This window comes from Macaca nemestrina, chromosome 8 (assembly GCF_043159975.1).
Source record: "Macaca nemestrina isolate mMacNem1 chromosome 8, mMacNem.hap1, whole genome shotgun sequence".
Lineage (NCBI taxonomy): Eukaryota > Metazoa > Chordata > Mammalia > Primates > Cercopithecidae > Macaca > Macaca nemestrina.
The window spans coordinates 21,667,656-21,679,889 of record NC_092132.1 but is presented as its reverse complement, the minus strand read 5'-3'; the positions used below and the strand labels follow the sequence as shown (position 1 = coordinate 21,679,889).

At 47.0% G+C, this 12,234-nt stretch overlaps 1 protein-coding gene across 1 annotated transcript; it reads right to left on the bottom strand.

Moving 5' to 3' along the window:
- Nucleotides 1-1,800: 1,800 nt before the first annotated feature.
- On the bottom strand, nucleotides 1,801-11,213 carry LOC105468487 (kelch like family member 38). The gene is made up of 4 exons (XM_011718688.3): nucleotides 10,997-11,213; nucleotides 8,990-10,340; nucleotides 4,322-4,427; nucleotides 1,801-3,448 (listed from the first exon to the last, which is right to left on the bottom strand). The coding sequence occupies exons 1-4, from the start codon at nucleotides 11,080-11,082 to the stop codon at nucleotides 3,159-3,161; spliced, it is 1,833 nt and encodes a 610-aa protein (XP_011716990.2). The 5' UTR covers nucleotides 11,083-11,213; the 3' UTR covers nucleotides 1,801-3,158.
- Between the last annotated feature and the right edge of the window lie 1,021 nt (nucleotides 11,214-12,234).

Genomic DNA, 12,234 nt, shown 5'->3' with positions numbered 1-12,234 from the left:
AGCAGAGGATCTGGGGCACAGGAACTAGTGCCTCAACACGTTTACCTCTGAATTTGTGATGGAGATCTCAGAGACAATGTAGATCCAGCCTCTTCATTCATTTACTAATTCATTTATCATGTGTTTATGGAAGATCTATAACGTATGTGGCAGACACTGAGGCCAGCCCTGAGAATGCAGAGGTGAACAGAACAGAATAAGAAGTCTAGAGGGGAAGACAGTGATCAAATAATTACGAACAGGTTGAGAGTCTCAAAGTAGAAGAATAGGGGGCCGGGCGTGGTGGCTCATGCCTGCAATCCAAGCACTTTGGGAGGCCAAGGTGGGTGGATCACCTGAGATCAAGAGTTTGAGACCAGCCTGACCAACATGATAAAACCCCGTCTCTACTAAAAATACAAAATTAGCCGAGTGTGGTGGTGCATGTCTGTAATCTCAGCTACTTGGGAGGCTGAGGCAGGAGAATTGCTTGAACCCAGGAGGCGGAGGTTGCAGTGAGTCGAGATCGCATCATTGCACTCCAGCCTAAGCAACAAGAGTGAAACTCCGTCTCCAAAACAAAAACGAAAACAAAAAACAAAAGGGGGAATGATAGGGGTATTAATAGGAGAGCTGATCCAAACTGGAGCGGGGTAAGCATGGAAGACACCTTGATGCTGTGACTTTTAATCTGGTGTGTAAGGTGTAAGTCAAAATTATGTAGGGTGACGAGGTAAGAGAGGTGTGTTTCAGATAGTGATGACTGCATGTGCAAAGGCCCTGAGGCAAGAGAGGAGGGTGTAACGGAAAGAAGGATGGCTGGAGCTGAGACAGCTTCAAGGAGTGAGGGTGACAAAAGATGAGGCCAGAGAGATAGGTGGTTGCTGGATTAGGGAATGCACTAGAAGCTACATAAATGATTGGGGGCTTTATGCAAAGGTCTCTGGGAAGCCATGGAATCATTTTAAGCAGGGGCATAATATGAGCAGGTCTGTGTTTTAAAAAGATCACTCTGACTGTTGCTCAAGAACAAGATGCCAGCCAGCAGCTAAGGGGACAGTGTCCAGGCTGAGGAGCAGGGCTGGCGATCCAAGCAGGGTCTCTGAACCACAGCCAAGAGATCTGGGGAGCAGAGCAGAGCTTCAGACCCCAGCAGGAGAATCCAAAGCACAAAAAAGACAACTTAGAAAGAAGGAAAACTCTAGAACATGAACCTGGAGAGCCAGATGGGGAGGAAGGCTACAGCTTGGAGTGGACTCTGGTGCCAGGCTCAGGGCAGCAAGACTGATGGCAGATGCTTCTGTTGGTGGGGAGAGGACTTCGCCTACATCGGTGGGCTCGGGACGGCTGACCAGGACAGGAGGGGAATGAAACCAGCCATGCAGGTCTTCTGTGCCCACAGCTGAGCAGGGCAGTGATTCTCGACCCTGACTGTACATTTCAATCATCTGGGAAGCTTTTCCAAAACTACAGTGTCCTGCCCCCCTCCCAAAAGCATCCCTATTCATTTTTCTCAAATGGGGCTGGCCCCGTTTTCAAACATCTTCCCACATGACTGTGTTGTGCAGGCAGCGCTGAGAACTGCTGTTCTCCACTTTAGCTTATTCCTGTGTTTGGGACTGAGCCAGTGTGGGAGGCACCTCAAGATAACAGGGGCTATAGAGATAGTCAGGCCTGGCATCTGAGGGCAATGACTGCTGTAAGCACTGAAGGAATTTGTTGACGTTCCCCAGAAGAGCAGTCCTCGTAACACTGACCAAAATGAACATCCTGATTAATTATGCAGGTTTATAGCTCCCCAGAGGCTGCAGAAAAACATCATTTGGCACCAGAAACAAACTTTATTCTGGCAAGTGCAGGATAATTTTACAAACGTTAGATACTGAATGTTGCATACGTCTCTGGAATTTCAATGTACTACATCCATAGAATGCAGAAAAACAAGGTCAGGGCCAATTTCTCACGCTGCCACCTGGACCAAGCAGTTCCAGGAATCTTCTGGGGTCTCTCAGCCCTCTTGTTCCAGATTTCAGTGGTGTCCTGGGCAGATGTGGTTTTATCTGGATTTCTCCCTTTGGGGAAATGCTTCTAACTCATTACATGCAGTTTGGATGGGCTGTCAGTTACAACAGGTAACCCCACCTCTGTTTGTGGGGATGTGGTCCAGGATTAGCCAGTCCTGGCAACAGTGATTGGCTCAAGAGGTAGTCATGGAATTCAAAAAAGGCCCATAAGCATTGTTTTTTAGGTTTAATATATGGATAACAGCAAAGTTCTCTCCTGAAGATATAAAGTTGGAAAATGAGTCTGGGTTTATCGTTTGTTATTGTCCACACACTGTATGGGTAAATGAAGAAGCTTGCTAGAGAAGGAGGCCTAATAGAGATGAGGTAGAGAGAGAGGAAAACCTAGGGAGGAGAGAGAGGAAGAGAGAGGGGGAGAGAGAGAGAGAGACAGAGAGAGAGAGTGAGGAGCAGGGCAGAGCAGAGAGAGGCAGAGAGACAAAGAAGAGAGAGAAGCAGAGAGAGGGAGACAGACAGACTCAGAGAGAGAGAAGAGAGACAGAGAAACTGAGACAGAAAGGAGACAGGCCAGGTGTGGTGGCTGACGACTGTAATCTCAGCATTTGGGAGGCTAAGGCTGGCAGATCCTTGAGACCAGGAGTTCGTGACCAACCTGGCCAACATAGTGAAACCCCGTATTTACTAAAATGCAAAAATTAGCTGGACTTGGTGGCACATGCCTATAATCCCAGCTACTCAGGAGGCTGAGGCATGAGAATCGCTTGAACCTGAGAGGTGGGGACTACAGTGAGCCGAGATCGTGCCACTGCACTCCAGCCTGGGCTACAGAGCGAAACTCCATCTCAAAAAAAAAAAAAAAAAAAAGAGAGAGAGATAGAGAGAGAGAGAGAGACAGAAACAGACAGAGATGGGGAGAGAGAGAAAGAAAAAAGGGGGAGAGACAGAGACAGATGGAGGTGGGGGAGAGAGATAGAGAGGGAGAGAAGGAGAGAGAGAGTTCTGGCAATGTAATGCCTAGTTCCAGGCCTCCAGACTCTGGTACCTCAGTCTTGTGAGCTCTCCCTGCAGCCTTTAAGGGTTAAGCCCTTTGGAACTGGGTTTGTGTCCCTTGCAACAGAAGGCATTTTGACTGGGACAGAAGGTTTCTTGTCGACCTCATGGGAGGGCGGATGTGCGGGGTATGCACTGGAGAGTGAGGCAGGCGTGGTCAAAGAGCTTGTGTGGCAACTGTCCCTGGGATGTCCAGGTGTCCGTCTCGGGGTCGTAGCAATCGAAGGAGGCGGAGTCCTCAATGTTGCAGTCTGTGGTCAGCCGCCGCCCGCCCGTCACGTAGAGTTTGTTTCCCATCACGGTGGCCCCGTGGTGCATCCTCCGGTCTTTCATGTCCGCACATTTGACAAATTTGTTGGATTGAGGGTCATAAGCAAGAATCCTCCTTGTGTAACCTGAAAACCAAATGACACATGGGCAAGCTCAGCGTTGCTCATCTGGTACTGGAGGTCAGCAGTCCTGTCTGACTCCTGCCACTGCTCAAGACTAAGGCTGGGACCCTGAACTAGAGCGTGGGATGTTGAGCTAACCTGCCAAGGCCTGCTTTGTGGCGGAGTGGGGGCTGCACGCAGATCTGTCTGACTCTGACCTTCACCCCAAGTTAAGGCAGCATATAAGCCATTCTTAGATTGAGAGCAGCCTCCTGATTCCTGTAACTTTCTCAGCCTCCTTGGCCTCTTCCTCTCTCAAATGCCCACTCAAGAACTATGACAATCCTTTGGAAACTCAGAAGTGGGTTCCTCACAACAGCCCTATCTTGGTAGTTACTTTTAGGATCCTTATTTTATGGATGGGCAAGCTGAGGCACAGAAAGATGTTTAACTTGGTAAAAAGTATATAGCCAGTTAGTGACAGAGCCAGGATTTGAATCAAGGTCTATCTGACCCCAATACCAGTCCTCTTAACCATGACACTATACTTTGATTACAGAGAAACAAACTATTAGTAGCTAATATTATTAGCAGAAGCAAACATTTTTTATTGACTGTGTATCTGGGAGAGTGTTAAGTGCTTTAGATACACGAGCACATTAATTATCACAACAGCTCTGGGAGATAGCTGTTATTTCATCCCTTGTTTACAGAAAAAGACAGGGAGAAACTTCTGGGTGAGGAAAGAGTTTTGTCAGATTCTCCACGCTCCTCTGGTTGGTTGGATGTGCTTTTAAAAAGACGATCTTGTAGAATAACATCTGTCTATGAGTGACCTTTTTTCCATAGAACGTGCCAAGTTTGTGTCACGCCCGGTGATCCTCTGTTCAGACTCACCTCCCACAATGACAATCCGCTCCCCGAGCACCACTGCAGGGGCACACACATTCTTGATCATTCTTGTCTCCATTTTGAACCACGAATTTCTGGAAATGTGATAAACCTGAGGGAGAAATAGAATCATGGCACTGCATTTTAAAGTGAAATATTCTTAAAAAAAAGACAGGAGTAGTAATTAAGAGGGTGAACTAGGAGTGAGATTTTTCTTTCTACTTTTCTCCAGTTTTAAAAATGTAGCTACTGCTCAATAAACAAAACAGTATTGAAAAACAGGAAGAAGCGTATTATTAAAAATTGATATTATTGTGACCCCAGGAACTCAGTGGCTGTATTTCTATAGCATAGACCAATAGTTTTGCATTGTAATACGTGTTTTACTTACCTTGCATGGAACATGTTTTTCTTTTAATGAGAAATGAAGAAACTTGGGTATTCAGAAAACCAATGGTTTTCCAATCATTTTTTATTTCTAGCTCATGTTTAAATTTCTAAATATTCTGGTTTATCCAAGAAGGTCATAGAGCCAAGAATAAATCTGAGGCTAAGTGAGGAAGTCTTTTGAACAGTTCATGCCTGAAAGTCATTACAGTCCTAGAAAAATGCAGCATGAGAAAGGGGAGAAAGACCGAAGAGAAGGGAGCAGGCTCTTTTGCCGTGCTTTGAAACAGTGTGTCAAATCAACACTCCGGAACATGTTCTCCTGTGAGTGTCCTCAGTTTTAAATCTAAATATCAAATGTAAATTAGTTCATTATGGAAAAAATTTAGCCAAGAGATATAGGATGAATTTCACATAAGCAAAGAAGGAACAAGAACATTTATCTACAGAGGAAAATGGCATAGTATTCTTTGCTAGAAAATCTTTTCCTATAAAATAAAATTACCAGGCCGGGTGGGGTGGCTCACGCCTGTAATCTCAACATTTTGGGAGGCCAAGGTAGGTGGATCATGGAGGTCAGGAGTTTGAGACCAGTCTGGCCAACATGGTGAAACCCCATCTCCACTAAAAATACAAACAAATTTAGCTGCGTGTGGTGGTGCACGCCCGTAGTTCCAGCTACTCAGGAAACTGAGGTGGGAGGATCACTAGAGTCCTGGAGGTGGAGGTTGCAGTGAGTTGAGATCACACCACTGCACTCCAGCCTGGGTGACAAAGTGAAACTCCTTCTCAAAAAATAAAATAAAATAAAGTAAGATTACCAGCATTATTAAAGATGTCTAAATAATCAGTTTACTAAATTTGAGCTTCATAACCATCCTATGAGGTAGGTATTATTATTTCTTCCATCTTTCACATTAGACCACTGAGGCTCTGAGAGGTCAAATGACATGCCCAGGGTCATACAACTACAGTGAGTGGGAGAGCTGGTCTGACCAAGCCCGGAGTCCATGCTCTTCACCACCACACTCATGGCTCTGCCTGGAGCCATGAAACTGTGGCCTTCCCTGAGGGAGGCTTTTGAGACTGGAGACCTCTTGAGGTCTCTGTCTGTCCTTCAACAAGTCAGTGAAGCCTGGAGGAGGCCAAGTGCTAGAGGAAGGGACGGTCACAATGGCTGTTTCATTGGAAAATACGTAAGTGACAAACTCTCTGGAAAGTGGGATCCTTGGAAGAAAAGCAAACACTGGTTGCATTTTACTTGAATGAATAATTGCCTCCTGGCCCTTCTGTTCTCCTTCAGCTTTGGGTATGGCTTTAAAAATAGATTAAACATTTGCTCACCATGCTCATAATACCTCAAAGAGACTGGGGCAAGGATAACACAGAATGAACTTTGACCACTGAAGGAAGCGATACTTTGTTATAGTAAAGGATTTGCTTAATGCCATCCAGAAACAGGTAGAGAGAAGGCCAGGTAGAAAGGTACACGTACAGCGCGATTTGCATCGTAACCTCGGGCAGCGTAGTTCTGAGAAGAACGCATACACACAGATGAACGAGCCTATGAAGAAAACTCTCAACCTGTGCCTGAAAATCCAACCTGCTCCATCAAGCGACTCCAGGCATTCATTTTAAACTATATTCGAACGAGTAGAATGTCTATTTCAAAGCTAGTGCGAAGTAGATAAGAAAAGTATCCAAATGAATACTTTCCCCTTTCTCCCTCTTCTTAATCCTGAAGTCCAAAAGGATCCCTCAGAGGTTTAATATTTTCTTGGCTTTGCAATATCTTGTTTGATGATACCATGCATTTCTTGATATGCTAGCTTGAAGCTTAAACTTTGCATTTTATTTTCAGAAGGTCGATGGCAGTTTTGCAATGTGAAATAATGAGCGTATTTGTTGACTCTATTTTGAACAATAGAAAAGAAGGAGGGGCTTCCGCTTGACATGGAAGCAGTTTGTTATCTGTATGGTCAGAGCCTGGAGGGGAGCAGAATATCTCTCCCAATTCAAGTAGAGGAGTGGGATTTGGAACAGTGATTCTAGAAAGACTCAGAATCTGCCTAGATGGTCAGGGAGGAGCTGAAAATACAGGCTGGAGAAGTGAAGGCAAGAAAAAAATCTTCACTGGAACTGACCGAGTCCAAGCCATTACCACCCATGCCTGGAAGTCTAGAAGAGTCTCCCAGTTCTCCCTCTTTGTCCACAAAGGCCCCCTCCAATCCCTTCTCTACAAGGCATCCAGACGGAACTTCTAAAAATATGAATTGTGTTACCTCGTCCACCTTTCTTGAAAGCCTTCAATGAAGTTCTGTTCCTCTCAGGCTAATCCCAATTCTTTGACAAGGCCTAGAAAGCCCAGCCAGGCCAGCCTCATCTGCACAAATATCCATCCCTCAAGAAGGTTCCAGGATTTTTCTAGGAGGGGCTCAGGGGCTGTGATGTGGGTGGAGGAGGTTGCTCCTGGTAACCTGAGAAGGGGGCTGATGGAAATCGCAGGAGGACTAACACCCGCCCCTAGCGACCCCTCAGCACACTGCCCGTCTCCTCTTTGCTATGTCTTGCAACTTCATTGTCCTGCTTTCCGCTGCCCAAGGCCATGAGCTGCACCTGTTTGTGCTTCAGGGCCTTCATATGAGCTGCTCCCTTACCCAGGACCACTCCCCCTCCCTCAAGAGAGAACCCTGACTCCGGCTTCAGGTGGTGCAGGAGCTTCCTGCATCTCTCTCTAAGTCGAATCTTTCCTTACGTGATTTCTTAGCACCCATCCCACCCCTCTCGCTCCTCTTTTATTCTCCATCTTCACCTTCCTCTCTCTTCTCCTGCCCCTCTGCTCAGTCAGCTTCAGCCAACTTCACAGGGTTTGCTCCAACATTCCCTTAACCCTGGCACTCTCTCAGATTCTCTCTAGACCGGCAGTGTCCAATCTTTTGGCTTCCCTGGGCCACTTTGGAAGAAGAGCTGTCTTGGGTCACACATAAAGCACACACTAACACTAATGATAGCTGATGGGCTAAAACAATCTCTTCATGTTTTAAAGTTTATGAATTTGTGTTAGGCCACATTCAAAGCTGTCTTGGCTGCATGCATGTTGGGCAAGCTTGCTCTAGACTGGTTTAGGGCATCCTGCCTGTGCTCTTAGAGCACCCCTTTCTTCAGCATCTGAATTGCAACTGAGGGCTATGCGTAAATTGCTGGGTCTCCAGGCCCTTCACATGTTGGTGTTCAAGATAACTCTTATAAATGAGCAAAGTACATCTCGTGGGTGCTTCTTGATTATCTGTGAAGGCAGGCTCAATATTCATGTTCCCCATATCATTAGATGAACTGCGGAGATTACCAGGAACTTGCATAAAGTTGGAAAACACTTAATACTCTGAAATGTGACCTTTGTTGATCAATTTCTCAGAGAGCTTGTTAGTGAAATCAATGTCTGCCAATCATTAAAAGTAGGGGTTTCCCAACCTGGCTGCCCCTTAGAATCTCATGGGTACTTTTGTAAACCATATATTTTAGGATCTCACACAAAGATATTTTGATTCAGTGATGTGAGGTCAGGTTCCAGGGGATTTGGTCACAGAGGTGTGGACCAAGGCTTGGGAATCTTCTTTTAAGGCCTTACTGACTTGAGTTAGAAGCGTCTGCCAAATTCCTGTAGGACTTCACTATCTGGCATTCAATATTCTCTATAATAGCTTGAATTTTTAGATATGTATTTTTCTCCTCAAATGAAGATAAACTCTGTGCATAGAGATGGTATTTGGTATCCTTAAACTCTTGCTGAAAATCCTTCTTGCCTCCCTCCCTTCCTCTCTTCTTTCCTTGCAAATGACAAGTGTTTGTATGAGTGTACATGGGTGCACATGTGTGTGCATGTATGTATTTGTGTTCACGTGTATGTATAAATGTGTGCATGTATGTGCAGATATATGTGTGTATGTGTGCATGAATTGTATGTGTGTATGCATGTGCACATGTATGCATGTTGGTATGCGCATACATGTGTGCATATGTGTACACATGTGCACATGTATGCATGTTGGTATGTGCATACATATGTGCATACGTGTATGTATGTGTGCATGAATATACATTCATGCATATATATGTGCGTGCATGTATACATATGTGTATTTGTGTATATGTGTGCATATATGTATGTATGTACATGTGTGTGTGTTGGTGTATATGTGTGCATGTGCATGTGTGTGCATGCAGGTGTGGGTGTGTCCATGCACACATACTCATGCAGTTATGTGATGGGAAGAACCAGTCATTTACCTGGATAAGGCGCACAGGGTTCTGCATGATGTCCTCTCCTCCAAAGAGATAGAGTCTTTGGTCTTTCACAGCGACTGCGGGGTGGAGCACCCCCACGGGCATGCTGGCCATACTCTCCCAGACATTGCAGATGCTGTCATATCTTTCCATGGAGCCCATGAGCTCCTGCCCTTCTCCAATACCCCCGATGGAGAAGATGAAGTTCTTATGGGCAGTGCTTCTGTGGGAGTAGCGGGCCACCAGCATGGGCTCCCCCAGCCTCCACTGGTTGAGTTTGAGGGAGAAGATGTAGACGTTATGACTGACCAGACTCCTCCCTGAGCTGACAGCCATGCCCCCCAGCACGTAGACGCTGCGGTGCAAGGTGACAGCAGAGGCCTTGTACAGCCGTGTCGGGAGTTTGGCAAGGCTCTGCCATTGGCCAGTCTGTTTGCTATACAGTAGGACGTCCCTGGTGGTCTGCTGGCTGTCCTTCCTTCCGCCCAAGAGGATGAGGAAATCTTGGTAAGAGTTTCTTGGAGGGACATGCAATAGGAGTTTGCAGTCTGGGGCGCTGGTGCCACACAAAGAGAACATCTGTCTTTTGGCGGTCTCCAAGATGAGCTGGCATGCAGGCGAGGACTGCAGGAGGGCATCGTTGGCGATGAAGTGTTGGAAGAAGGCTGGGTGGATGTACTGCAGCCTGACCTGCTTGAACAGTTCCTGCATGTATCGCTTCCGGGCCTGGAGGTCATGCTTGATCCAAACCATGAGGGCCTCAAACACCTTTTCTTCCTCCCCACAGAGCCCATCATCTCCCAGATAGTCTCTCAACTCCAAGGCACAGAGCTCCTTCAGGTCGGCTGATGCGGCCACCTCTGGGAAGGACGTCAGTGCCACCTCCCTGGCTTTCTTCTTGAGGGTCTCGCAGCTTAAGATTTCTGAGAGTCTGATCATGCCCAGGCAGTTGCTGGGGGCCAGCTGGCTCTGCAGGTATGAGGAGCAGGCCTCAAACAGCTTGGGGAACTGTAGCATGGAGGCGGCCTCCATTACGGGGAGGACATTGTCAGCATCGATGCGTGCCTCCCCCGTGTACACGTAGGAGACGATCTGGTCCAGGGTTAGGGGGTCAATGCCTTTCAGCTGCACTTTGGCTTCACTCTTCTCCCGGAAGCTGCTGCAGAACATAGCCCTGAAGTAGGGGCTGCTGGAGGCCAGCACGTTGCGGTGGCAGGGGATCTCCCGGGCACCGGCACAGATGCTCACATCAGTCAGGATCCTGCTTTGCCTTAAGCTGTTGAGCTGCCTCAACAAGTCAGAAGAGAAGTCATGATCTTTGAAGAGCACCCCATCTGGAGACTCCTCGTCCATCCTACAAAGAGGGAAGGAAGCCCCCAGAGTCAGCAAGAGTCAAGTCTTTCTCAGCTCAGGCGCTGGAGGGTTCAGCTGCGGGGACTGTAAGACCAGTGCTCCTATTCCATTCCCCATGATGTTTGTGGATGTCACCACGGATATTGTGTAGGGAAGATTGGAAAGGAAGGCCACATACATCTCAGACCTGAGGTCTTTTGGGTTATGGTTATTTTCGAAAGTAATAGGCATATAGTATCTTCAGCTAATCTGAGAGAAACAACCAACCAAACAAACTAAAGTTGTTGGAAGTTACTCTATTATCAGAAGCTGAAATGTTAGTCTGAAGCAAGATAACAGTCCATGCATTTGGCCAGCAGAAGTTCCTGAGCCTTTTTCCAGATCGATGGCATATCTGTTATTGAGTAAACTTGTCTAAACATCTCTTTCTGGGTGTCAATCATTCCCCAAAGGTGACACTCTGGAGGTGTGGCCCTCTGGTCACTGGACAGAAATGAGGGAAGAAAATGGACCTTTGATACATATATTTAAATATAACTTCATTGAGTCTTGTTTTAAAGATGGAATAAATAGAAGGAAAGACCAAACAATCCCCTGGTTTATTGGATGACACCTGGCTGTCTACCTGCAGAAGAAATAAGCATGAGGGATACTTACCTTGTTTTGCCGCGGTGACATCCACTGGTGCCTGGTCTGGCTTGTCCCCCTGGAGAGTTTCTACCTCTAGCTCTGAGGGAAACCATAAACTCCAGGCCTTTCTTTCAGTTGGCAAATGATTTGTCCTGGGAGATTTCTGGATTTGTTTATGCTGAAGGCACTTTCATAGTTTTCTAGAGCTTTGTGCAAGGACTGCTGGCCAAGGAGACAGTGTATACATTCCAGGGCTAAGAATAGTTGCATATGTACTTTCCACTGTTATGACATGTGACTTTCCAGTTGCCTTTTGCAGCAACCCGAGGGCCTGCAGGGCCCGCGCATGCCCACATGCCGTGTTTCCTTGGCAAGTGTTTACATCGGCAAAAATAGATTGGGAGGAGTGGCTTCTCTTAGAGAAGACTTTGCTGTCTGCTTGGAACCATCCCGAGTCCCCTGTCCTAAAAGTGCCTGGGAATTCTAGCTGTCTGTAAACAGGTTGCTGTGACCTGTGGAGAGTCACTGAAGATGGTTCTGGGCCACAGTGAAGGTGGCAGGTGGTCACAAGGGAAGCCGGAGCATGAGCCTGTGGGTGCTATTCAATGGATCCCTATTTCCCCCCATCTGCCTGGCAGGATTGCTGGGGAGAGCTGTGATTTCCTCCTCCAGGAGCCTAGGTGATGAAATCCATGACAAAAGTTGTTTTTTTTTTTTGTTGAGCACCCCAGGGTTTCCAGACTCATGAAGGCCCAGACCTTTGTCGGGTCTCCTTACTCGAGAGCCTCTGATTGACAGTTGCAAGGCCGAGCTCCTCCTGTCACGTCTGCCTCTCCCAGACACGTGCTGATTGCTCTTCAGCTGGCTTTTTATAGTTCAGACTTCCTTTTCTGTCTTACTTTTCCATTTTGTCTGGTCTGGCAGCTTGAGCTAGAGGCAGGAGGCAAGCCATATTGCTTTAGGGAGAGAGAGAAAGAAGACAAAGGGGGATGAGGAGGAAGAAGAAGCAGGGACAGAGGGAGGGAGAGAGAATAGAGGAGGAAGAGGAGGAGGAGGAAGAGAAGGAGGTAGAGAATTGGGGGAGGAATGAGGATAGTGATGTGGTAGGAGGCAGCTTTCAATAACAATCAGAATCACGAGAAAGAGTGAGGGGGACCTCAGGTCTGTCCTGCCCCTGCCTTCAGGGAGATTCGTGATTGTCCTAGCCACGAAAGGCAGGCAAGCCTGACTTCGTCTCCTACTCAAAATCTTGCTCAGACTAGTGC